The sequence below is a fragment of the Hyla sarda genome, chromosome 11 (genome assembly GCF_029499605.1).
Source record: "Hyla sarda isolate aHylSar1 chromosome 11, aHylSar1.hap1, whole genome shotgun sequence".
Lineage (NCBI taxonomy): Eukaryota > Metazoa > Chordata > Amphibia > Anura > Hylidae > Hyla > Hyla sarda.
This window is the reverse complement of record NC_079199.1, coordinates 12,876,228-12,900,203: the sequence shown is the minus strand read 5'-3', so window position 1 is coordinate 12,900,203 and position 23,976 is coordinate 12,876,228. Positions and strand designations below refer to the sequence as shown.

At 45.0% G+C, this 23,976-nt stretch overlaps 1 protein-coding gene across 1 annotated transcript in view; it reads left to right on the top strand.

Annotated features, from left to right (window-relative positions):
- DYNC1H1 (dynein cytoplasmic 1 heavy chain 1) overlaps positions 1 to 23,976 on the top strand; it is a 55,684-nt gene that overhangs the window by 8,945 nt on the left and 22,763 nt on the right. The window contains exons 5-50 of the mRNA XM_056547200.1: positions 85 to 271; positions 419 to 690; positions 1,241 to 1,468; positions 2,152 to 3,228; positions 3,315 to 3,494; positions 3,674 to 3,823; positions 3,905 to 4,051; positions 4,139 to 4,279; positions 4,537 to 4,824; positions 5,932 to 6,051; positions 6,144 to 6,383; positions 8,318 to 8,473; positions 8,562 to 8,675; positions 8,757 to 8,867; positions 8,949 to 9,158; positions 9,464 to 9,610; positions 10,376 to 10,542; positions 10,866 to 11,039; positions 12,313 to 12,478; positions 12,599 to 12,787; positions 12,879 to 13,076; positions 13,169 to 13,451; positions 13,539 to 13,639; positions 13,721 to 13,880; positions 13,965 to 14,205; positions 14,875 to 15,058; positions 15,164 to 15,376; positions 15,462 to 15,700; positions 15,777 to 15,933; positions 16,135 to 16,359; positions 16,513 to 16,743; positions 16,825 to 16,965; positions 17,047 to 17,280; positions 17,361 to 17,567; positions 18,110 to 18,231; positions 18,337 to 18,502; positions 18,588 to 18,751; positions 18,843 to 18,972; positions 20,606 to 20,739; positions 21,370 to 21,484; positions 21,576 to 21,737; positions 21,816 to 22,030; positions 22,147 to 22,351; positions 22,593 to 22,766; positions 22,892 to 23,011; positions 23,558 to 23,678. Coding sequence (XP_056403175.1) covers positions 85 to 271; positions 419 to 690; positions 1,241 to 1,468; positions 2,152 to 3,228; positions 3,315 to 3,494; positions 3,674 to 3,823; positions 3,905 to 4,051; positions 4,139 to 4,279; positions 4,537 to 4,824; positions 5,932 to 6,051; positions 6,144 to 6,383; positions 8,318 to 8,473; positions 8,562 to 8,675; positions 8,757 to 8,867; positions 8,949 to 9,158; positions 9,464 to 9,610; positions 10,376 to 10,542; positions 10,866 to 11,039; positions 12,313 to 12,478; positions 12,599 to 12,787; positions 12,879 to 13,076; positions 13,169 to 13,451; positions 13,539 to 13,639; positions 13,721 to 13,880; positions 13,965 to 14,205; positions 14,875 to 15,058; positions 15,164 to 15,376; positions 15,462 to 15,700; positions 15,777 to 15,933; positions 16,135 to 16,359; positions 16,513 to 16,743; positions 16,825 to 16,965; positions 17,047 to 17,280; positions 17,361 to 17,567; positions 18,110 to 18,231; positions 18,337 to 18,502; positions 18,588 to 18,751; positions 18,843 to 18,972; positions 20,606 to 20,739; positions 21,370 to 21,484; positions 21,576 to 21,737; positions 21,816 to 22,030; positions 22,147 to 22,351; positions 22,593 to 22,766; positions 22,892 to 23,011; positions 23,558 to 23,678 — 9,106 coding nt within the window. The remainder of the gene's footprint in view (positions 1 to 84; positions 272 to 418; positions 691 to 1,240; positions 1,469 to 2,151; positions 3,229 to 3,314; positions 3,495 to 3,673; positions 3,824 to 3,904; positions 4,052 to 4,138; positions 4,280 to 4,536; positions 4,825 to 5,931; positions 6,052 to 6,143; positions 6,384 to 8,317; positions 8,474 to 8,561; positions 8,676 to 8,756; positions 8,868 to 8,948; positions 9,159 to 9,463; positions 9,611 to 10,375; positions 10,543 to 10,865; positions 11,040 to 12,312; positions 12,479 to 12,598; positions 12,788 to 12,878; positions 13,077 to 13,168; positions 13,452 to 13,538; positions 13,640 to 13,720; positions 13,881 to 13,964; positions 14,206 to 14,874; positions 15,059 to 15,163; positions 15,377 to 15,461; positions 15,701 to 15,776; positions 15,934 to 16,134; positions 16,360 to 16,512; positions 16,744 to 16,824; positions 16,966 to 17,046; positions 17,281 to 17,360; positions 17,568 to 18,109; positions 18,232 to 18,336; positions 18,503 to 18,587; positions 18,752 to 18,842; positions 18,973 to 20,605; positions 20,740 to 21,369; positions 21,485 to 21,575; positions 21,738 to 21,815; positions 22,031 to 22,146; positions 22,352 to 22,592; positions 22,767 to 22,891; positions 23,012 to 23,557; positions 23,679 to 23,976) is intronic.

Below are 23,976 nucleotides of genomic sequence, written 5' to 3'. Positions count from 1 at the left end.
ACTTCAGTAGAGGGACCCCAGCGATCAGACCTATTATGTAGGATCCTTATAGCAGCCGACTGAGTATTACATTTAATTTTGCAGGTGACAAAACTTGACCGCGATCCCGCTTCTGGAACAGCTTTGCAAGAAATCAGTTTTTGGCTGAACCTGGAGAGGGCGCTATATCGTATTCAGGAGAAACGCGAGAGCCCGGAGGTTCTTCTGACGCTGGACATCTTGAAGCACGGAAAGCGGTTTCATGCCACTGTCAGCTTTGACACGGACACAGGTAAAACTCGGTCACGTGGATTGTCTGATGGCTGTAGTGATACAGGCGCTAGAGATATGGTCATGTGACACATGTTAAAGGGGGCAGAGGAAGAGGGACAAAACCCCTTGAAACCGGCTATTAACCCTTCTTAACCTTATCTCTCAGGGCTGAAGCAAGCGCTAGAAACAGTGAACGACTACAACCCTCTCATGAAGGACTTTCCCTTAAACGACCTGTTGTCCGCCACTGAACTGGACAAGATCAGACAGGCTCTGGTCGCCATCTTCACCCACCTCCGGAAAATCAGGAACACAAAATATCCAATTCAGAGGGCACTGAGGCTGGTAGAAGCCATCTCCAGAGATCTCAGTTCTCAGCTCCTGAAGGTTCTGGGCACAAGGAAACTCATGCACGTGGCTTATGAGGAGTTTGAGAAGGTATGAATACTTTATGCATTGGGTATCCAGATGTCTAAGGCAGTGTTTCTCAACCAGGGTAACTTTAGGTGTTGCAAAACTGCAACCCCCAGCATGCCCGGACAGCCTTTGAGTTGTAGTTTTGCAACAGCTGGAGGCACACTTGTTGGGAAACCACTGACCTAAGGCCTCCTATCCATTAGCTTTATGTATTGGGTTTTCTAAGGTTTTCTACTTCTCGTTATAATCAGTTGGTGGTTTCATTCACTGACAGCAAGCAGAGATCCTAAAAGGGATGTATGAGATCATAAAAACATGGGTGCTCGTTTCCAAAAACACTTCTCTATAGGCCGTGTCTTAGTTCTTCAATTTAAAGGGGCTTAGATGTAATACCAGGTGCAGCCTATGGGCATGGGTGGCATGGTTTCCAGAAGAGACATTTTTATTTTTTTTACTTTTTATTTTTCTAGTTTTAAACAAACACTAAAAACTTTAAAATGCTATGTATTTTTAGATAAGTTGCAGAATTGTTACGCGGCTCCTGAAATCTTTATGTGCTTTTTTTCGTTAGGTCATGGTCGCCTGTTTTGAAGTCTTCCAAACCTGGGACGACGAGTACGAGAAGCTTCAAGTCCTTTTGAGAGACATTGTGAAACGGAAGAGAGAGGAGAACCTGAAAATGGTGTGGAGGATTAACCCCGCTCACAGGAAGCTGCAGGCCCGGCTGGACCAGATGAGGAAGTTCAGGCGTCAACATGAGCAGCTGAGAGCCGTCATTGTCCGGGTGCTGAGACCTCAGGTATAGTGTTACCTGGGAGCACAGTATAGTGGGGCGCCATGACTTTGCTAGGGATGTTTAGCAACAGGCAAAGCCAGTGTTTCGCAACAGCTGGAGACACACTGGTTGGTAAACTACAGCTCGCAACAGCTGGACACACCCTAGTTGGGAAGCACTGCTTTATTGGTTAATGTGGCTGGTAGAGATGAGCGAACTTAAAGTAAATTCGATTCGTCAAACTTCTCGGCTCGGCAGTTGATGACTTTTCCTGCATAAATTAGTTCAGCTTTCCGGTGCTCCCGTGGGCTGGAAAAGGTGGATACATTCCTAGGAAAGAGTCTCCTAGGACTGTATCCACCTTTTCCAGCCCACGGGAGCACCTGAAAGCTGAACTAATTTATGCAGGAAAAGTCAGCAACTGCCGAGAAGTTCGTGACGAATCGAATTTACTGTAAGTTCGCTCATCTCTAGTGGCTGGTTTTGCAAGGAAAGACTTTGCTAGCTATGGATTACATGGCGGACAGTCGAATAAATTGCCAATCTAGTACATGGTCAGACTGTAGCTCTCTGCTCCCCATCATAGGAGGCATGTGGTCCTGATTGGACACCTATTAATGGGCACTTTTTAGTGTTGCAAACTTAGTTTGCATCAGCCTTTCTATCCACTGTGCAGGTTAAACAATGTCATTGGTTTTATTTTACAGGTCACCGCTGTTGCTCAGCAGAACCAGGGGGAAGTCCCAGAGCCTCAGGACTTGAAGGTGGCAGAAGTCCTGTTTGATGCAGCTGATGCCAATGCCATTGAAGAAGTAAATCTTGCTTATGAAAACGTGAAAGAAGTCGATGGCCTGGATGTGTCTAAAGAAGGCACAGAGGCATGGGAGGCTGCACTGAAGAGATATGATGAGCGAATCGACAGAGTGGAGACCAGGATCACCGCCCGTCTCAGAGATCAGCTTGGCACAGCAAAGAACGCCAATGAGATGTTTAGGATCTTCTCACGATTCAATGCTCTGTTTGTTAGACCCCACATCAGAGGAGCCATTCGGGAGTATCAGACCCAGCTTATTCAGCGGGTAAAAGACGACATAGAGTCTCTTCATGACAAGTTCAAAGTCCAGTACCCTCAAAGCCAGGCCTGCAAGATGAGTCACGTCAGGGACCTTCCTCCAGTGTCCGGCTCTATAATCTGGGCTAAACAGATTGACCGGCAGCTGACCGCGTACATGAAGCGTGTGGAAGATGTCCTCGGCAAAGGATGGGAGAACCATGTGGAAGGACAGAAGCTGAAGCAGGATGGAGACAGCTTCCGTATGAAGCTCAATACCCAAGAAATCTTTGATGACTGGGCAAGGAAAGTTCAGCAACGCAACCTTGGAGTGGCAGGACGTATCTTTGCCATCGAAAGCACACGAGCCAGGGGAAGGACAGGGAATGTGCTCAAGCTGAAAGTGAACTTCCTGCCAGAAATCATAACCTTATCCAAAGAAGTCCGCAATCTGAAGTGGCTGGGTTTCCGAGTTCCATTGGCCATAGTCAACAAGGCCCACCAGGCGAACCAACTGTATCCATTCGCCATCTCGCTCATCGAAAGCGTCCGTACTTACGAGCGCACATGTGAGAAAGTGGAAGAACGTAACAGTATAAGCTTGCTGGTTGCAGGTCTAAAGAAGGAAGTCCAGGCTCTGATTGCTGAGGGCATCGCTCTAGTGTGGGAGTCCTACAAGCTTGATCCTTATGTCCAGCGTTTGGCAGAAACAGTCTTCAACTTCCAAGAGAAGGTTTGTACCAGTCCGACCCTTGTGTTCCTTCTCTAGTGTAGAGTTGTAGGCAGCCTTGTGCTAATGCATCTTCATTCCGTATGTAGGTGGACGACCTCCTCATCATCGAAGAGAAGATTGACTTGGAGGTCCGATCTCTGGAAACCTGCATGTACGACCACAAAACCTACTCTGAGGTCCTGAACAGAGTCCAGAAGGCTGTGGACGACCTGAACCTTCACTCTTATTCCAACCTTCCTATCTGGGTCAACAAACTTGATATGGAGGTAAGTCTCATGGGAATACCATAGTTATAAACTTTACCTCTAGAGGAGGAGAGAAGGAAGCTGTCATATATGTTTATTTAGGGTTCACACTTCTATTTTGGTAATTTCAACATTGAAAGAAGAGAAACGTTGTAGAAGAGATGATCTTTTGTATTAAATGCTTTTCCTTAATCATGTAGATTGAGAGGATCTTGGGAGGCCGTCTACAAGCTGGTTTGAAAACTTGGACCCAGGTACTAATGGGCCAGTTCGATGACAAAGCAGAAGTTGATATGGACACTGATGCCCCCCAGGTCAGCCACAAACCAGGAGGTGAACCCAAGATCAAGGTAAGTGAAGTCTTTGTATCCTCTTATCTTGGACTTTATATTTTCTCACATACACATCTGAGCCCAATCTTCTCCTTGCAGAACATTGTCCATGAGCTGCGCATCACCAACCAGGTCATCTACCTGAATCCACCCATTGAAGATTGCAGATACAAACTATATCAAGAACTGTTCGCCTGGAAAATGGTGATCCTGTCCCTGCCCAGAATCCAGAGTCAGAGATACCAAGTAAGTTCATCCCTGTAAATATTCCACATGCTCTCTACAGTTTTAATCAGACCTGACTAGTTGCTACTCTCCTGTGCCGTGGAATAGGTGGGCGTCCACTATGAGCTGTCGGAAGAGGAGAAATATTATCGCAACGCATTGACTCGAATGCCGGATGGACCTGCTGGTTTAGAGGAAGCTTACTCTGCCGTCATGGACATTGTCACAGAAGTGGAGCAGTATGTCAAGGTGAGAGAAGGCCACAGGTTACATTGGGCATCTGGTGCACATGATACAAATATACAATAAAATTAATCCAGGATCCAGTATTTTAAATAATTATCTGAAGATGACTGTCTGGTCCCCTGACCATCCAGGAAATCTTTTGAGACGTCAATATTTCAACACTTAAAATTCAACAAATGCTGGATTTTTGGAATTCTATTTATCTGACATGTTCTTTTTGAGCACATTATAACCTGTTGTGTTTACGTGCTGTGATCCAGGTTTGGCTCCAGTACCAGTGCTTGTGGGACATGCAGGCAGAAAACATCTACAATCGCCTGGGAGAAGATCTGAATAAATGGCAGGCGCTGCTGGTCCAGATCAGAAAGGCCAGAGGGACGTTCGATAATGCAGAGACCAGGAAGGACTTCGGTCCGGTCATCATTGACTATGGAAAAGTGCAATCCAAAGTGAACTTGAAATACGATTCCTGGCACAAGGAGGTGCTTAGTAAATTTGGGCAGATGCTTGGGCAGAACATGACTGACTTCCATTCTCAGATTTCCAAGGTACGTTTGTTGAGGGTAGATTTTAGCACATATTGTGATTTCCTATGCATCAGACTAATGGTCGGTTAAATTTGAGTACCCTTTATACTGTTGGTTTTGTGTGCTCAGTCTCTGTTTTACTGAATAGTTGATACAGAAGTGTTGACCATGAGCATTGACCTCTTTGCAGGTAGGCAGGCCCCAAATGATCAGACATGTGGTGTATTCCATTGTTTCTAAGCTAAGGGTACCTACTCGGATTACATCAAAGTACCCCCAAGGCTATAGTCATACACTAAGAACAGTGCAAGTACCTCTAGAGCAGTGTTTCCCAACCAGGGTGCCTCCAGCTGTTGCAAAACTACAACTTTCAGCATACCCGGACAGCCAACGGCTGTCCAGGCATGTTGGGAGTTGTAGTTTTGCAACAGCTGTAGGCAGCCTGGTTGGGAAGTACTGATGTAGAGTGTTAAAGGGGGTACTCCAGGAAAAAACTTTTTTTTTTAATGTATATATCAACTGGCTCCAGAAAGTTAAACAGATTTGTAAATTACTACTTTAAAAAAAATCTTACTCCTTCCAATAATTATGAGCTGCTGAAGTTGAGTTGTTCTTTTCTGTCTGACAACAGTGCTCTCTGCTGACATCTCTGCTTGTCTCGGGAACTGCACAGAGTAGAAGTGGTTTGCTATGGGGATTTGCTCCTACTCTGGACAGTTCCCGAGACAGGTGTCATCAGAGAGCACTTAGACAGAAAAGAACAACTCAACTTCAACAGATCAGAAGTACTGAAAGGATGAATATTTTTTAAATAGAAGTAATTTACAAATCTGTTTAACTCTCTGGAGCCAGTTGATTTATATAAAAAAAAAATAAAAAAAAATTTTTTTCCTGGAAAACCCCTTTAAATACCTTACAGAATATGTTGGGAGTTGTAGTTTTGCAACAGCTGGAGGCAGCCTTGTTGGGGAAACACTGCTCTAGAGACTTGCTATGTGTGGGGTACTCCTTCCATTGGCTGGAAATCTAGGGTATATATCAAAATTCATGTGCCAAGACATATGTATTTGCCGCTACCCGTCTAATTCATCTGATATCCTCTCATCCTATCGTTCGCTTTTCTTGCAGTCCCGTCAAGAGCTGGAGCAGCATTCAGTGGACACCGCCAGCACGTCTGATGCCGTGACCTTTATCACCTATGTGCAATCTCTGAAGCGGAAGATCAAGCAGTTTGAGAAACAAGTTGACGTGAGTCTAACATTTCCTTGTATTACGTCTTACTATTGTTCTTCATGTTTTGTGCCGTCCTAGATTATTAACTGCGCCATTTCCACCTGCAGCTCTATCGGAATGGACAGCGTCTGCTGGAAAAACAGCGATTCCAGTTTCCCTCTTCCTGGCTGTACATTGACAACATCGAGGGAGAATGGGGCGCTTTCAATGACATTATGCGACGCAAAGATTCCGCCATACAACAGCAAGTGGCGAATCTGCAGATGAAGATCGTTCAGGAAGACAGAGCGGTGGAAAGCCGTACTATCGATCTGCTGACTGACTGGGAGAAGACCAAGCCTGTTGCTGTAAGATCATTGGCTGTGCTTATTACTGGTTGTGGTTATATGGCCAGTGGTTACAAACAGATAATAAATTGTGGTATGCTCTGTTGCAGTGTTTCCCAACCAGGGTGCCTCCAGCTGTTGCAAAACTACAACTCCCAGCATGCCCGGACAGCCTTTGGCTGTCCGGGCATGCTGGGAGTTGTAGTTTTGCAACAGCTGGAGGCACCCTGGTTGGGAAACGCTGCTGTTGCAGGTCATCATACAGTAGTACACCCAGTCCTTGTTGCTTTTAAGTACAGACAGAACTGCAAGGATTCCATATAGTCTTCTGTGCTTTCCTATCCGGTTGAACACTTGCATATTGTATGACATTTTTGATCTATGAATGGCGTATGCAGGTGTATGATGTAATTACATATGTCAGTTATATGTTGGGAGTATTTTCCCACATAAAAATCAAACAGATGCCCCAAGCGTATTCTCAGTACTAAAGATAACCATATCTTGGGGAGATAAGCCACCCCCCCCCCCTCCCCCTCACAATAATGCACAAACACGGCCAAGCTGATCGAACATGTGGGAATTAGTAGAGAGAGCAGTCGGGCAAAAATTTGTTTGTGGCCAGTTTTAGGCTCACTCATTGCATTAAAGGGGTTATCCAGGAAAAATTCTTATTTATTTACATATTATATATATATATATATATATATATAGTATGTCTGGGTGTCTCTCTCTCTGTCTGGGTGTCGCTCTCTCTGGCTCTCTGTCTGGGTGTCTCTCGCTCTCTCTGGCTCTCTGTCTGGGTGTCTCTCGCTCTCTCTCTGGCTCTCTGTCTGGGTGTCTCTCGCTCTCTGTCTCTCTCTGTCGGGGTCTCTCTCTCTCTGTCGGGGTCTCTCTCTGTCGGGGTCTCTCTCTCTCTCTCTGTCGGGGTCTCTCTCTCTCTCTCTCTCTCTCTCTCTCTCTCTCTCGGTCTTTCTCTCTGTCGGGGTCTCTCTCTCTCTCTCTCTCTCTCTGTCGGGGTCTTTCTCGCTCCAAAAAGTTAAGCAGATTTGTAAATTACTTGTATTAAAAAAATCTTAAAGGAGTAGTCCAGTGGTGAGCAACTAATCCCCTATCCTAAGGATAGGGGATAAGTTGCAGATCGCGGGGGGTCCGACCGCTGGGGCCCCCCGCGATCTCCTGTACGGAGCCCCGACAGCCCGCGGGAAGGGGGCGTGTCGACCTCCGCACGAGGCGGCGGCCGACACGCCCCCTCAATACAACTCTATGGCAGAGCCGAAGCGCTGCGTTCGGCAATCTCCGGCTCTGCCATAGAGATGTATTGAGGGGGAGTGTCGGCCGCCGCCTCGTGCGGGGGTCGACACCCGCTATCACGGCGGAGAGCCGGGGCCCCGTACAGAGAGATCGCAGGGGGCCCCAGCGGTCGGACCCCCCGCGATCTCAAACTTATCCCCTATCCTTAGGATAGGGGATAAGTTTTTCACCACTGGACTACCCCTTTAATCCTTTTTGTACTTATGAGCTGCTGAAGTTGAGTTGTTTACTGTCTAAGTGCTCTCTGATGACACCTGTCTCGGGAACTGTCCAGAGTAGAAGCAAATCCCCATAGCAAACCTCTTCTACTCTGTGCAGTTCCTGAGACAAGCAGAGATGTCAGCAGAGAGCACTGTTGCCAGACAGAAAAGAACAACTCTACTTCAGCAGCTGATAATTATTGGAAGGATTAAGATTTTTTTTTATAGAAGTAATTTACAAATCTGTTTAACTTTCTGGAGCCAGTTGATATAATTTTTTTCCCCCCCTGGAATACCCCTTTTATGACTATGATGTAGTTATCTATTACGTATTGTAAACCACAAAGTTATAGAGCTGAAGGCCAAACGTCCCAAATTCTGTGCCTATTGCTCTATTACAAAAAGTTTTATTTATTTTAAATCTACTTTTTATTTCTTCAGGGAAGCCTGAGACCTGAGGAGGCCCTTCAAGCCCTCACAATATACGAAGGAAAGTTTGGCAGACTGAAAGATGACCGGGAGAAATGCGCCAAAGCTAAAGAGGCCTTGGAGCTGACGGACACCGGATTGCTTAGCGGCAGTGAAGAGCGTGTTCAGGTGAAGATTAGTTTGGTCCTTTTTATTGAGCTTTATGCATAGTTCTAGTCGTACACATTGTATTCAGGACTTCTGATCTTCCTTATAGGTTGCTCTGGAAGAATTACAAGATCTCAAAGGCGTCTGGTCCGAACTCTCCAAAGTGTGGGAACAGATCGACCAGATGAAGGAACAGCCATGGGTGTCCGTGCAACCTCGCAAGGTATGTCACCTCCTGGAAGAAGTCTCCCCATATAAGCCAGGGTTGGTTTACATCTCATTTTTACATGTGTTTTTTTTATAGCTACGACAAAGTCTGGATGGACTGCTGAACCAGCTGAAGAACTTCCCCGCCCGCTTACGACAGTACGCATCCTACGAATACGTTCAGAGACTTCTGAAGGGTTACATGAAGGTAAAACCTTGTTTTTATCTGACAATTCACTGGTCTGTAAAAGGCTACAAGTACCAAGGTAACATTTGTTGTTTTCATCAGGTTAACATGCTGGTGATCGAGCTCAAGTCCGAGGCCCTGAAAGACCGTCACTGGAAACAGCTCATGAGAAGGCTGCACGTCAACTGGGTGGTTTCTGAGCTCACCCTCGGTCAAATCTGGGACGTTGACCTGCAAAGGAACGAGGCAATTGTCAAGGATGTTCTTCTTGTTGCTCAAGGAGAAATGGCTCTGGAAGAATTCTTGAAGCAGGTAACAATGGCTTTTATCATGGCCTTCTGCATAATTTATTTTCTGCTAATGTTATGGAGTTCTGAAAATATGGCTGCTGTAGATGTTTCACACTGATGGTCATTTGATTCACTTCATCGTCCATAGCTTTGGTGTTGGTGCAGATCTTTTAGAAATTAGTAATGGGACTATAGTATCTAACATACAGGATAGTCATTTTCATTCTTTTTAAACAAAAACCTTACCCGTTTTAACTTTAAAGCCTTTCCTGCGCCTGGTGTAGGTGGATCTGTAAGTAGTGGTTTTTTTTTTTTTATTGTGTCCAGATCAGAGAAGTCTGGAACGCCTATGAACTGGATCTTGTCAACTACCAGAATAAATGTCGCCTGATTCGAGGCTGGGATGATCTGTTCAATAAAGTCAAGGAACACATCAACAGCGTCTCTGCTATGAAGCTTTCTCCCTACTACAAGGTAATGTCTCATACATAGTCTCCCCTCTTAAAGGGGTTTTCCAGGATTAGTAAAAACATAACTTGTTTCTTCCAGAAACTATACCACATCCTTAGTTTGGGTGTGGTTTTGCAGCTCCGTTCCATTGAAGTAAATGAAGCAGAGTTGTATTACCAAACACAACCTGAGGGCAGGTGTGGAGATGTTTTTTTGAAAGAAATCAGAAATATTTTTTTTTTAATCCTGTATAACCCCTTTTATGTAAGTTGTCTTAAAGGGGTACACCGGCCCGAAGACATCTTATACCCTATCCAAAGGAAAGGGGATAAGATGTCTGACCGCAGGGGTCCCCCTGCCCCTGCTATGCAAGTCTATGGAAGGGGGCGTGACGGCAGTAACACCTCCTCCCATAGACTTGCATAGTGGGGGCCGAGTCGTGACGGCATGATGCTTCGGCCCTGTGGTCGGCACCCAGCAGTTTGTGGGGTGCAGCTCAAAGAATGCAAAATTGCGGGGGTCCCCAGCGGCCGGACCCTCGCGATCAGACATCTTAGGGGATAAGATGTCTTGGGGCCGGAGTACCCCTTTAAAAAGGTGGTCACTGTCCATATGGATGTCAGGGAGGGTTGAGACGCCCCTCTGACCCAGAACTGTAAGTGCATTTCCCACTATGGTGAACCCAGCCTGTTCATATGTTACATGGATTTCTGTCCAATAGAAATGTATCCTGCTATGATTACTGGATGGATCCGCTCTTGCATTGATAGACTTTTTGTTCGTTCTTAGGTATTTGAAGAAGATGCCCTAAGCTGGGAGGATAAGCTTAACAGAATCATGTCCCTTTTCGACGTCTGGATTGATGTGCAGAGACGTTGGGTTTACCTAGAAGGAATCTTTACAGGCAGCGCTGACATCAAACATCTGCTTCCTGTGGAGACACAGCGCTTCCAGAGGTATCTGCCATTTTTTACCCTTTTTTGTACTTTGAAAATATTAACATATTGGATTCACCATGGGTTGATCCACGTGAGACCCTTTTAATAATGTTTTTTTTTTTTTCTATTCAAAATCTGCAAACAAGAATTTAAAATTCTCGCTCCTCTTCAGGGCATAGTTATAAAATATCTCATTTGTTTGCATTAAATGTGGAATGTAAGCAGATTGGACAAGGTTCCAGCACAGAATCTGCACCTAAATCCTGACCATGGGAACAATCCCTGAGAAGACTGATCTCTGCAGTGACTGGGTCTCTAAATATGTCGTTTTGTTCCTACAGCATCAGCACAGAGTTTGTGTCCCTGATGAAGAAGGTCACAAAGTCTCCCCTTGTCATGGATGTTCTGAACATCCAAGGAGTACAGAGATCCCTGGAGAGACTGGCTGACTTACTAGGCAAGATCCAGAAAGCTCTGGGAGAATATTTGGAGAGAGAGCGTTCCTCATTTCCACGGTGAGTTCTGAGGCAATAATAGAGTATGTAGAATGATTTACAAGACCTACAAGGGGTCAAATCATCTCCCAGCATCAGAGATATGCAAAGAAACTTTTCAAAAAAGTGTAGGGGGAGTGCTACTAAAATATAACTATCACCATCTAAAAAAGGTTGATTCACAGGATCCACTAAGGGTTACCACCCGTCTGGTGGATTTATCATATATTCAGAGTGCCACCTGTCTGGTGGATTATTATATATATATTTATTGTTCTCTATGCGTTTCTGCCCTAATTTAGAGCGTCATCAGGAGAACTTTATACATGCAAAGGTCTCAATGTATAGGATTAACACATATGAAATAAAGAGACAACAATAACGTCACTCAGTATATTAACATGAATCAATATATGGCACCCCGATACTAGGTGCCACTATACGGGTGTAATCGGTCACAGCGGATCCAGGAGTAAGCAGGTATAACAGTCCTTAGTCAGACTCCCGGCACTGTCCGCTGATGTAACCGCCAATTACAGGATCCACGTTTTTGCCTGCGGTCGGGAAACCGCATACGGCCGAAAACGAAGCCTACCGGAGGCTGCGGTTCACTCCGGTCGGCTCATAGACATGCATTAAATACAGTTCCCAAATTCGGCTGAGTGCGGGTGCAGCGATTAAGCCCCGTCCCCTCCTCCCAGCCGTATACGGGAACAGTATTTAACCAAACGTGGTGTGAACCCAGCCTTAGTTATCTACTTATTTTTGTTTAATCCTCACTTTTTCGTATTTTTGGATGACATTTTGGTGGCTTCAGAACCAATTACCAGGTTTCCATAGAGTTATGGACTCAACATACAATGGTTTCTACATACAATGGTCGTCCCAGAACCAATTAATATTGTAACTTGAGGGACCACTGTAAACACAAGATATTGCAAACGAGTGCCAAGTTTATCATTGATTATTGAGTTGAAGGAGCAGGATCTGCTTTTGCACCGTTACCAATAAGAGAGTGCCGTATTCTACTACTATTGAATATATGTGTGGAGTGAAAGTTTTAATAACTTCTAAAGGTGCTGTATATGGCTTAGTGCTTTTTATTAAAGTGTCAAAAGTTTTGGGGCCGGAGTGTCTAAAAATCTGTGATTTTCTTGGGAAACCTCATAATGATTCGACTGCATAGAAATGACTGCTTTAAAATGTGTGACAATAAACATGGAACATGACCCTCTGCAGAATAACATCTATTTCATTCTAATTGCTTTTTATTTCTATCTGACCCATGTTTTAGATTCTACTTTGTTGGTGACGAAGATCTTCTGGAAATCATCGGTAACAGTAAAAATGTGGCCAAACTACAGAAACACTTCAAGAAAATGTTTGCTGGGGTCTCCAGCATCATTCTGAATGAAGACAGCTCTGTCGTGTTGGGAATCTCTTCTCGGGAAGGAGAGGAGGTAAAGATTAGAATGACTTTGTTAATGGAGGCCGCAGGATCTTCTCTCTACGGGGGGTGTATTAGACATTTACACCCATGTGTATTAAATGGATCCTCTGGTTTACGTGTCTCTTCACAGGTTTATTTCAAGACTCCAGTGTCCATCACAGAGCATCCAAAGATCAATGAATGGCTGACTCTTGTGGAGAAGGAAATGAGGGTCACTCTGGCCAAGTTGTTGGCAGAGTCTGTGAATGAAGTTGAGATCTTTGGAAAGTCCACAGCCATAGACCCTGCTACCTACATCTCCTGGATTGACAAGTACCAGGTAATCGCTTCTTGTTCTTAAATACCAATCTTGCGTTTTTTACCCTTCAGCACTTGACACTGATTTATTTATTTATTTAATCTTCCCATAGGCTCAGCTCGTTGTCCTCTCAGCTCAGATTGCCTGGTCTGAGAATGTGGAGTCAGCTCTGACCAACATGTCGAATGGCGGAGGTGACTCCAGCCCCATGCAGGCCGTCCTTGTCAATGTGGAAGCTACCCTGACTGTCTTGGCCGATTCAGTGTTGATGGAGCAGCCACCTCTGAGGAGGAGGAAACTGGAACACTTGGTAAGTGGCTACGGTCACCTTACTAGCTTGGTCCAATAGTTTTATCACTGTGTTTTATGGTATGACTAATGTCTGTCTCTACTGCTCCACAGATCACTGAACTGGTGCACCAGAGAGATGTCACCAGATCCCTCATGAAAATCCGGGTTGACAACTCCAAGTCATTCGAGTGGTTGAGCCAGATGAGGTTCTACTTTGACCCCAAACAGACTGATGTTCTGCAGCAGCTCTCCATCCAGATGGCAAATGCCAAATTCAACTACGGCTTTGAATATTTGGGCGTCCAGGATAAACTTGTCCAAACCCCTCTGACTGACAGATGCTACCTGACCATGACTCAGGCTCTGGAGGCCAGGCTCGGCGGGTCACCTTTTGGTAAATATATAATCCTTATTGCACTGACGTGATCAAGCTTGTATCAGTATATAGGGTGTGACTGCTAATACTGGATATATTAAACAGGCCCTGCAGGTACTGGAAAGACAGAATCCGTCAAAGCCCTTGGACACCAACTTGGCCGATTTGTGCTGGTTTTCAACTGTGATGAAACCTTTGACTTCCAGGTAATGAATTGTGTAGAGCTCTCATGCTGATCCCTAAGGCTCTGTAATGGTTTTTGACGATCCTTTTTGTTTCCCTTTCAGGCCATGGGTCGTATCTTTGTGGGTCTGTGCCAGGTCGGAGCCTGGGGATGTTTTGATGAGTTTAACAGATTGGAGGAACGCATGTTGTCTGCTGTTTCTCAGCAAGTGCAGTGCATCCAGGAGGCTCTGAGGGAACACTCTGACCCGAACAGAGACAAAAGTAAGTTGTGTCAAAGAAGCAAAAGGCTTTTGGCTACGTAGGTGATACCTTGGATTACATGATGTCCGTCCTGCTGTCTTCCAGCTCTCACAGTCACATGTGAACTCCTGAACAAACAAGTGAAAGTCAGCCCTGACATGGCCATCTTCATCACCATGAACCCTGGTTACGCTGGAAGATCCAACCTGCCAGACAACTTGAAGAAACTATTCCGCAGCTTGGCCATGACCAAACCTGACCGCCAGCTGATCGCACAGGTTATGCTGTACTCTCAAGGCTTCCGGACTGCAGAAGTGCTGGCCAACAAAATCGTGCCGTTCTTTAAGTAAGTTGGTGTATGTAAAATTCACCAATGTGGTCTAAAATGGCAGATAATCCTCAACCCCAAGTGCAGTTGTGCACTGTAAGCTGGGGTAGAGGTCCTTCATTTATGGACCACAATATAGGTTCACTACTGTGGTAGATGTAACAATGACATTAACTAACCCTCAAAACTGATGTTAAAATTGAGACATTAGCCAGTATATCCTTTATATTAAGGACATACCTGAGCCCGCACACCAACGCCAAGGTTTCTCAGATGGTGCGGGTCCTAACAACTAACCTACCTGTGCATGATAGGCAAAACCAGGAACCAAATTACAGCAGTATTAGGCCTAGGCTTGTAGACTGCTCCCAGGTTAGCTCCAGTGTGACTATGCACACATACAATGGGAGAGGGAGGGACAGGCTACAAGCCTAAGTTGGTGTATGTAAACTATTCATGTGTGTGGCCAGGTGTTAAATCTCCATTTATTTGTTACTGCATTTTCTGTCCTGTCTATATGATATTGCTTTCTTGCAGGTTTGTGAGCATGTAATGCTTAGGGTCCTAGACCCTGCCCCAAAGAGACTGCCTAAAAAAAAAATTGTCTTCTACCTTGCTACCTAGTGGCTTTGGGTTCCTAGGGCAACATTATAGAAGCTCCATTCATTGCTGTTCATTTGCCTGCAGGTTGTGTGATGAACAGCTGTCATCTCAGAGCCACTACGACTTTGGTCTCCGAGCCCTGAAGAGCGTCTTGGTAAGCGCTGGCAATGTTAAGAGAGAACGCATCCAGAAGATAAAGAAGGAAAAGGAAGAACGTGGAGAAGTTGCTGATGAAGGAGAAGTCGCTGAGCACCTGCCCGAGCAAGAGGTAAGATTATGCACCATCATGATGATCGCACATTAATACCCATCTTACAAAAGCGCCTACACTTTTATGTACAGACTAGAGATTTACGTTCTTTGTCTTTTGCAGATCCTGATCCAGAGTGTCTGTGAGACCATGGTTCCCAAGCTGGTTGCAGAAGACATCCCTCTGCTCTTCTCTCTGCTGTCAGATGTGTTCCCTGGAGTTCAGTACCACCGCGGTGAAATGACTGCATTGCGAGAGGAGCTAAAGAAGGTGTGCCAGGAGATGTACCTGACCTACGGCGACGGAGAAGAAGTTGGTGGAATGTGGGTGGAGAAGGTAAGTTGTGTTTGTACATATTTAAGTGTCTGTTTACCTGCAGTATAATTGAACATTCATGGAACCTGTATTTATTTTGCTTTAGGTGCTTCAGCTCTATCAGATTACCCAAATCAACCATGGCCTGATGATGGTAGGACCCTCTGGAAGTGGCAAATCCATGGCATGGAGAGTGCTGCTGAAGGCTTTAGAGAGACTGGAAGGAGTAGAAGGCGTTGCTCACATCATTGATCCTAAAGCCATCAGTAAAGACCATCTGTATGGTACCCTGGATCCAAACACCCGAGAATGGACAGACGGGTTGTTCACCCACGTTCTCAGGAAGTAAGTATATACCAAATAACGTCATAATTGCTTCTGTGGCTTCCATTCCTTTTCCTTATACTACTTCTACCTCCAGGATCATTGACAACGTCCGTGGGGAGCTTCAGAAGCGCCAGTGGATCATCTTCGATGGTGATGTGGATCCCGAATGGGTTGAAAACTTGAACTCTGTCTTGGATGACAACAAACTCCTCACACTTCCCAATGGAGAACGTCTGAGCCTCCCTCCAAATGTAATTTTCTCATTTTTTAAGTCTTCCTTCAATTGTCGTAACGCTCCCATGTAAACGTAGTGGTGAGATTTCTTAGGCCAAACCGATTTAAAGAAAAAAAAAAATCTGCAATATAAATCTTATGTTGGTGTCTTGCCATTAAAAAGAAAAGATCAGTTTTGTATAGGCATATAAACTGACTTCTGTCTTGTTTCATCATAGGTCCGCATCATGTTTGAAGTCCAGGACCTGAAGTATGCTACCTTGGCCACTGTGTCTAGATGTGGTATGGTCTGGTTCAGTGAGGACGTTCTGAGCACGGACATGATCTTCAATAACTTCCTGGCCAGGATACGCAGCATTCCACTTGATGAAGGTGAAGATGAAGCTCAACGAATGAGGAAAGGCAAAGAAGATGAAGAAGAGTCGGCATCTCCTATGCTGCAGGTACTTGGCTTGGGACATCTGTCAGTTGCGTGATATCCATGCCCCGTATTGAAAGCAACCTGACAACGGTTTCACAAAGCAATACTGAAGCATTTTTGTAGTCACACGTTTTTTGTTTTTTTTTAAACCTTATTTTCAAATTTTGTTTTAAAGATCCAGCGAGATGCTGCAACAGTGTTGCAACCATACTTCACATCCAGTGGACTGGTGATCAAAGCCCTGGAGCATGCATTCAAGCTGGAGCACATCATGGACCTGACTCGTTTACGATGCCTGGGTTCTTTGTTCTCCATGCTGCATCAAGCCTGCCGTAATGTCGCCCAGTACAACGCAAATCACCCAGACTTTCCCATGCCGATTGACCAGTTGGAACGCTACATACAGGTAAAGTATTCTAAGGAGTCGTAGCTACGTTTTAGTACTTTACTCAGTGATACCTAATTTGATAACTATGCATTTCCACAGCGCTACCTCATCTATGCCGTACTGTGGTCATTCTCTGGAGACGGACGTCTGAAAATGAGGGCAGAACTGGGAGAGTACATCCGGAGGATCACCACAATTCCACTGCCAACTACACCCAACATCCCGATCATTGACTATGAGGTATGAGACTGCTTTCTATTCATTCTATAGGAGTAATGCTTCTTTATATATGGCAGATAACATTGTAATGCCAATTACTAGGTGTCCATCACCGGCGAGTGGCTTCCTTGGCAATCCAAAGTTCCTCAAATTGAAGTTGAAACTCATAAAGTGGCAGCACCTGATGTTGTAGTGCCCACGCTGGATACAGTGCGGCATGAGGCTCTCCTGTACACCTGGCTGGCAGAGCACAAACCTCTCGTCCTGTGTGGTCCTCCCGGTTCAGGAAAGACCATGACGCTCTTCAGTGCTTTGAGGGCTCTCCCTGACATGGAGGTAAAGCTGAACTTTTTGTAGTGCTGAGGTTTCTGCAGTGTATTTCTCATTGTTAACTAAGGTTATGTGTTTTTTTTTAGGTTGTTGGCTTGAACTTCTCCAGTGCCACCACTCCAGAGCTGCTCCTGAAAACCTTTGATCACTACTGTGAGTACCGGCGAACACCAAACGGTGTAGTCCTGGCACCAGTGCAGCTTGGGAAATGGCTTGTTCTGTTCTGCGATGAAATCAACTTGCCAGATATGGACAAATATGGCACCCAGAGGGTCATCTCCTTCATCAGACAGGTGCATATATTATGCTTTATCACAAAGCACACTCATACAGGCATACCATAGCACTGTACAGGCATACCAATTATAGTGTACATTAGTGGTCTCAAACTGTGGCCCTCCAGATGTTGCAAAACTACAACTCCCAGCATGCCCGGACAGCCGTTGGCTGTCCGGGCATGCTGGGAGTTGTAGTTTTGCAACATCTGGAGGGCCACAGTTTGAGACCACTGGTGTACACTAAGCGGACATTGTGTGATGTTTATTAGAGATGAGCGAACTTACAGTAAATTCGATTCGTCACAAACTTCTCAGCTCGGCGGTTGCTGACTTTTCCTGCATAAATTAGTTCAGCTTTCCGGTGCTCCGGTGGGCTGGAAAAGGTGGATACAGTCCTAAGAAAGAGTCTCCTAGGACTGTATCCACCTTTTCCAGCCCACGGGAGCACCTGAAAGCTTTACTAATTTATGCAGGAAAAGTCAGCAACCGCCGAGCCGAGAAGTTCGTGACTAATCGAATTTACTGTAAGTTCGCTCATCTCTAATGTTTATATATAGATGGTGGAGCATGGAGGTTTCTACAGGACATCTGATCAAACTTGGGTGAAACTGGAAAGAATTCAGTTTGTTGGAGCTTGTAACCCTCCTACCGATCCTGGAAGAAAGCCGCTGTCTCACAGGTAGGTGTCGTTTTCACCTTCAGAGCTTTTCTCTTTTAAGTGATTTGATATTGGTTCAGTATCGGTCATTTTTAATATTTACCTTTTTACTTTATTTCCTTCTAGATTCTTGCGCCATGTTCCTGTAGTGTACGTGGACTATCCTGGACCTGCATCGTTGACCCAGATCTATGGTACCTTTAATCGTGCAATGCTGAGGCTCATTCCATCACTGCGCACATATGCAGAACCACTCACTGCCGCCATGGTTGAGTTCTACACAATGTCCCAGGTAAGTAGTGTAGAATAATCCTAATCTTGTCATTATGATTCCATTTGCTGCACTACATTTTTTATCTATTTCTTTTTTTTTGTAGGAGAGATTTACCCAGGACACACAGCCCCATTACATCTACTCTCCCCGTGAAATGACACGGTGGGTAAGGGGCATATTTGAAGCATTGCGGCCACTTGAGACCCTAGCAGTGGAAGGATTGATCAGAATTTGGGCCCATGAAGCTCTTCGGCTCTTCCAGGACAGGTAGGTTTGCACTATTTGGTTGCAGCCAGTGTATATAGTCTTTCCACGCCCAGTATGGTTCTATAGATTTGACTGTCTATTCTCATGTCAGGCTTGTTGAAGATGAAGAGAGACGCTGGACTGATGAGAACATCGACATGGTCGCACTGAAGCACTTCCCCAATGTGGAGAAAGAGAAGGCACTGAACAGGCCCATACTATACAGCAACTGGTTGTCTAAGGTATTCCAGATTGGACTAAGCTTTTTATTTATTTATTTATTTATTTTTATTGAATTTTTTAAACATACAAAGAAACATCCCACCACCCCCACCCCGACAGTACCCACCCCCACACAAACAATCTGTCTCAACCCCACATACTATAAACCTGCAACCATTGTAGCAAAACAAGTAAAGTAGTGATCCATACTGAGTGTGTCAGACCAGACCTCCGCACCAAGAATGAGGACACTCACAAGCAAATAAGCCATTCCACAGGGACACATCCGTTACAAAGACTAGGTAGGACACACAGGCTCCACACATCCCACACCAACTGCCATACAGACCATAGTGGAAGGAGGGAGCAAGTGCCTAAGACGCATCCCCAGGAGGGTCAAACTTCTGCACCAAAGGACCCCAAATGCCATAAAACTTAAAGGAGTACTCTGGGATGGGAAAATTGCCAGTCATACTGCCGGCAGTAAAAAAAAAAATAGAGGTGCATACCTTCCGTCGCTCCAACGGTGCCTCCGGTAACTGGCTCCGGTCTCCGCCGCGATCCTCTTCCTGGTTGCCGGCGAGTCATACTGCACTCAGCCAATCACCGGCTGCAGCGAAATCCCGCCTCGGCCGGCGATAGGCTGAGCGGCAGTGGGACGTTTTCGTCCCCGGCAGCAGGTGTCAGGGCCGAAAACGTCACACTGCCACTCAGCCTACCGCCGGCCGAGGCGGGACTTTGCTGCGGCTGGTGATTGGCTGAGTGCAGTATGACTAGCCGGCAACCAGGAAGAGGATCGCGGCAGAGACCAGAGCGAGTGAACAGAGGCACTGGGGGAGCGACGGAAGGTATGTACCTCTTTATTTTTTTTTTTTACTGCCGACAGTATGATGGGCAATTCTCCAATCCCGGAGTACTCCTTTAATGTTCAACCTTACGTTTAATGTAAATCCCTTTCTCCAACCGGACTATAAACTTAAAGGGGTAGTCCAGTGGTGAAAAACGTATCCCCTATCCTAAGGATAGGGGATAAGTTTGAGATCGCGGGGGGTCCGACCGCTGGGGCGATCTCTCTGTACGGGGGCCAGGCTCTCCTGCCAGATAGCGGGTGTCGACCACCGAACAAAGCGGCGGCCGACACGCCCCCTCAATACATCGCTATGGCAGAGCCGGAGATTGCCGAAGGCAGCACTCCGGCTCTGCCATAGAGTTGTATAGAGGGGGCGTGTCGGCCGCCGCTTTGTGCGGTGGTCGACACGCCCCCCTCCCGCGGGATGTCGGGGCCCTGTACAGGAGATCGCAGGGGGCCCCAGCGGTCGGACCCCCCGCAATCTCAAACTTAGGATAGGGGATAAGTTGTTCACCACTGGACTACTCCTTTAACACAAACAATGAGATCAGCCGCTGCCGGAGGGGTGGGCCTAATCCAATACTGCGCAATCAGTTTCCGAGCCTGATACAGAACTCCCAAGATACCTATCTCCACCATAGAGGGCTCCAGACAACAGCCTATGAGACCTTACAGGTACACTTTAGGGACCCGAGACAGCGTCACACCATAAACTGTCAGACTAAGCTTTTTACACGGCTTCAATCTATGTTGTAAAATGGCGAGTCTCTAAGAATCCCTCCAACTCTCAATCTTTCTCAAAGGATTACATCCCTGTGGACCAGGAGGAGCTTAGGGACTATGTAAAAGCTCGCCTCAAAGTTTTCTACGAGGAAGAATTGGATGTTCCACTTGTCCTGTTCAATGAAGTCCTGGACCATGTTCTAAGAATTGACAGGTAACGGCCAGCTCAAATTTAGGAATTAGGGGAAAATATTGCCACATGCATCAGGATGGATCATGTCATGAATTTAGCGTAACTTAGACTATGCAAAACCAGTGTCAGTTTTGGGGTATTTATTGCAGGTTTTCTTCATTGACTTTTAATAGAAAAGCGGATCTGCTTCAAAATCAACAATTATCAACAAGATTTTGTACAATTAGAATAAAGAAAAAGAAAAAAAAAGCATAAAAAAACGTTCTAACCCATGTGCTTACCATAGGGTTCATATGTTTTGTAGAGATAGGTAGATAAAAAAAAAATCTTATATTTATTGTGTGTGTGTGTATATATGTGTGTGTGTGTGTATATATGTGTGTGTGTGTATATATATATATATATATATATATATATATATATATATATATATATATATATATATATATATTCATAGTTTGTGTGTATGTATATATATATATATATATATATATATATATTTCATAGTTTGTGTGTATGTATATATATATATATATATATATATATATATATATATATATATATATATATATATATATATAATTATTAATAAAAATAATAATAATAAAAATTTATTTTATTTTTTGTTACTTTTTATTTATTTTTTTTCAGGATTTTCCGACAGCCACAAGGTCATTTACTTCTCATTGGAGTGAGTGGAGCCGGGAAGACCACACTGTCCCGTTTTGTCGCCTGGATGAACGGCCTCAGTGTTTACCAGATAAAGGTTTGTGTCTGCCTCGTAAGCTGATCCCTTGTTTGCCGCTGACTTTCTGTGCTCGCCATTGACTATGCATTCCCCTTCCTTTTTTGTTTAGGTACACAGAAAATACACAGGGGAAGACTTTGATGAAGATCTCCGAACTGTGCTGAGGCGCTCCGGCTGCAAAAACGAGAAGATCGCCTTCATCATGGATGAGTCCAATGTTCTGGATTCAGGATTCCTGGAGAGAATGAACACTTTGTTGGCCAACGGAGAGGTAAAGTCCATTTATTGGATACTGCTTGACCGTGACGTTTTGGACTCGTCTGTGCTCATCTCTTCTCTGTGACAATAGGTTCCTGGCCTGTTTGAAGGGGATGAGTACTCCACATTGATGACACAGTGCAAGGAGGGTGCCCAGAAGGAAGGACTCATGCTCGACTCCCATGAAGAGCTGTACAAGTGGTTCACCAGCCAGGTCATCCGCAATCTCCATGTCGTCTTTACCATGAACCCATCTTCCGAAGGCTTGAAGGACAGAGCAGCAACCTCTCCCGCTCTATTCAACAGGTCTGTTCGCTCGAGAAGATGATCCCAAGATGCTGGCACAAGTTGTGATTTTTGGGCAAATGTGTATTTATTTTTTTTTTTGTTTTTTTTTTTACCCCCCGCATTCTGTATCCTAGGTGCGTGCTCAACTGGTTTGGTGACTGGTCAACTGAAGCGCTCTACCAAGTTGGAAAGGAGTTCACAAGTAAAATGGATCTGGAGAAACCAAACTACATTGTCCCAGACTATATGCCGGCCGTGTATGACAAGCTGCCGCAGACTCCATCTCACAGGGAAGCCATTGTTAATGGCTGTGTGTTTGTTCACCAAACCCTTCATCAGGTACTTGTAGATCTCGTCTATTGTGTGTGTTGGTATAGAGATCAGAAAGCAGTGTCGTCCAAACCGTGTGTCTCCAGCTGTTGTGAAACCACAACTTCTAGTATGCCCGGACAGCCTTCGGCTGTCCGGGCATGCTGGAAGTTGTAGTTTCGCAACAGCTGGAGACACGTAGTTTGGAAAACGCTGCCATACAGAGTCCTTTTGGGAAAGTTCCTTGCTTTGACTAACGTTTTACCCACAGGCTAATGCCCGTCTAGCAAAGAGAGGAGGCCGAACCATGGCGATCACTCCTCGCCATTATCTGGATTTCATCAACCACTATGCAGATCTGTTCAACGAGAAGCGCAGCGAGCTGGAGGAGCAGCAGATGCACCTGAATGTCGGTCTGAGGAAGATCAAAGAAACTGTAGATCAGGTTGGTGACTCCCTTTTTAAAAACAACACAATCCACCTAATAGGGTTGTAGCATTGGGAACTTTGCTCATATGAAAGCGGCTTCTGAGCGCTGTCTGTAGGTGACCTATAATTTGTCGGCCTTAGGTGGAAGAATTGCGTCGTGACTTAAGGATAAAAAGCCAAGAACTGGAAGTGAAAAACGCAGCTGCTAATGACAAGCTGAAGAAGATGGTGAAGGATCAGCAAGAGGCAGAAAAGAAAAAGGTAAGCAGTTTGATAGCTCCATATAAAGTATAGGTGTATAGCAGGCTGTGCAATGTAAAAATCCTCAGTTTATGGGATTATAGTCAGTTTTAAAGGGGTGATTCATGAAAAAAACTTCTTATATAGATATCTATCTATCTATCTCTTCAACTGGCTCCAGAAAGTTAAACAGATTTGTAAATTACTTCTATTAAAAAAATCTTAATCCTTTCAGTACTTATGAGCTGCTGAAGTTGAGTTGTTCTCTTCTAAGTGCTCTCTGATGACACCTGTCTCGGAAACTATCCAGAGTAGAAGCAAATCCCCATAGCAAACCTCTTCTACTCTGTGCTGTTCCCGAGACAGACAGAGATGTCAGCAGAGAGCACTGTTGCCAGACAAAAAAAATAAAAATATATATATAATATAATATAATATATATATATATATATATATATATATATATATATATATTAATATAATATTATAATATATTTATTCCTGGAATACCCTTTTAAAGGGTCCTGTCCTGTGTTCAGATAGTAAAATGGTTCTGTATCTCTTCAGGTCATGAGTCAGGAAATCCAGGAGCAGCTTCATAAGCAACAAGCTATCATTGCTGACAAGCAGATGAGTGTAAAGGAGGATCTGGATCAGGTAGAGCCGGCTGTCATTGAGGCTCAGAATGGTAAGTCTCACCGGTGACCGGCATCAGTCTAAGACGTGTCCCTGGATCACTGGTCCTGTACTGTACAACTAGACAAGTACTGTGAAAGTATTGCAGTGACAGGTTCATGTACCCAGACCTTCTAGGCTGCGGAAGTTTGTTGCTTTAGTTTGATCTAGACCAGTGGTCTCCAACCTGCGGACCTCCAGATGTTGCAAAACTACAACTCCCAGCATGCCTGGACAACCATTGGCTGTCCGTGCATGCTGGAGTTGTAGTTTTGCAACATCTGGAGGTCTGCAGGTTGGAGACCACTGCT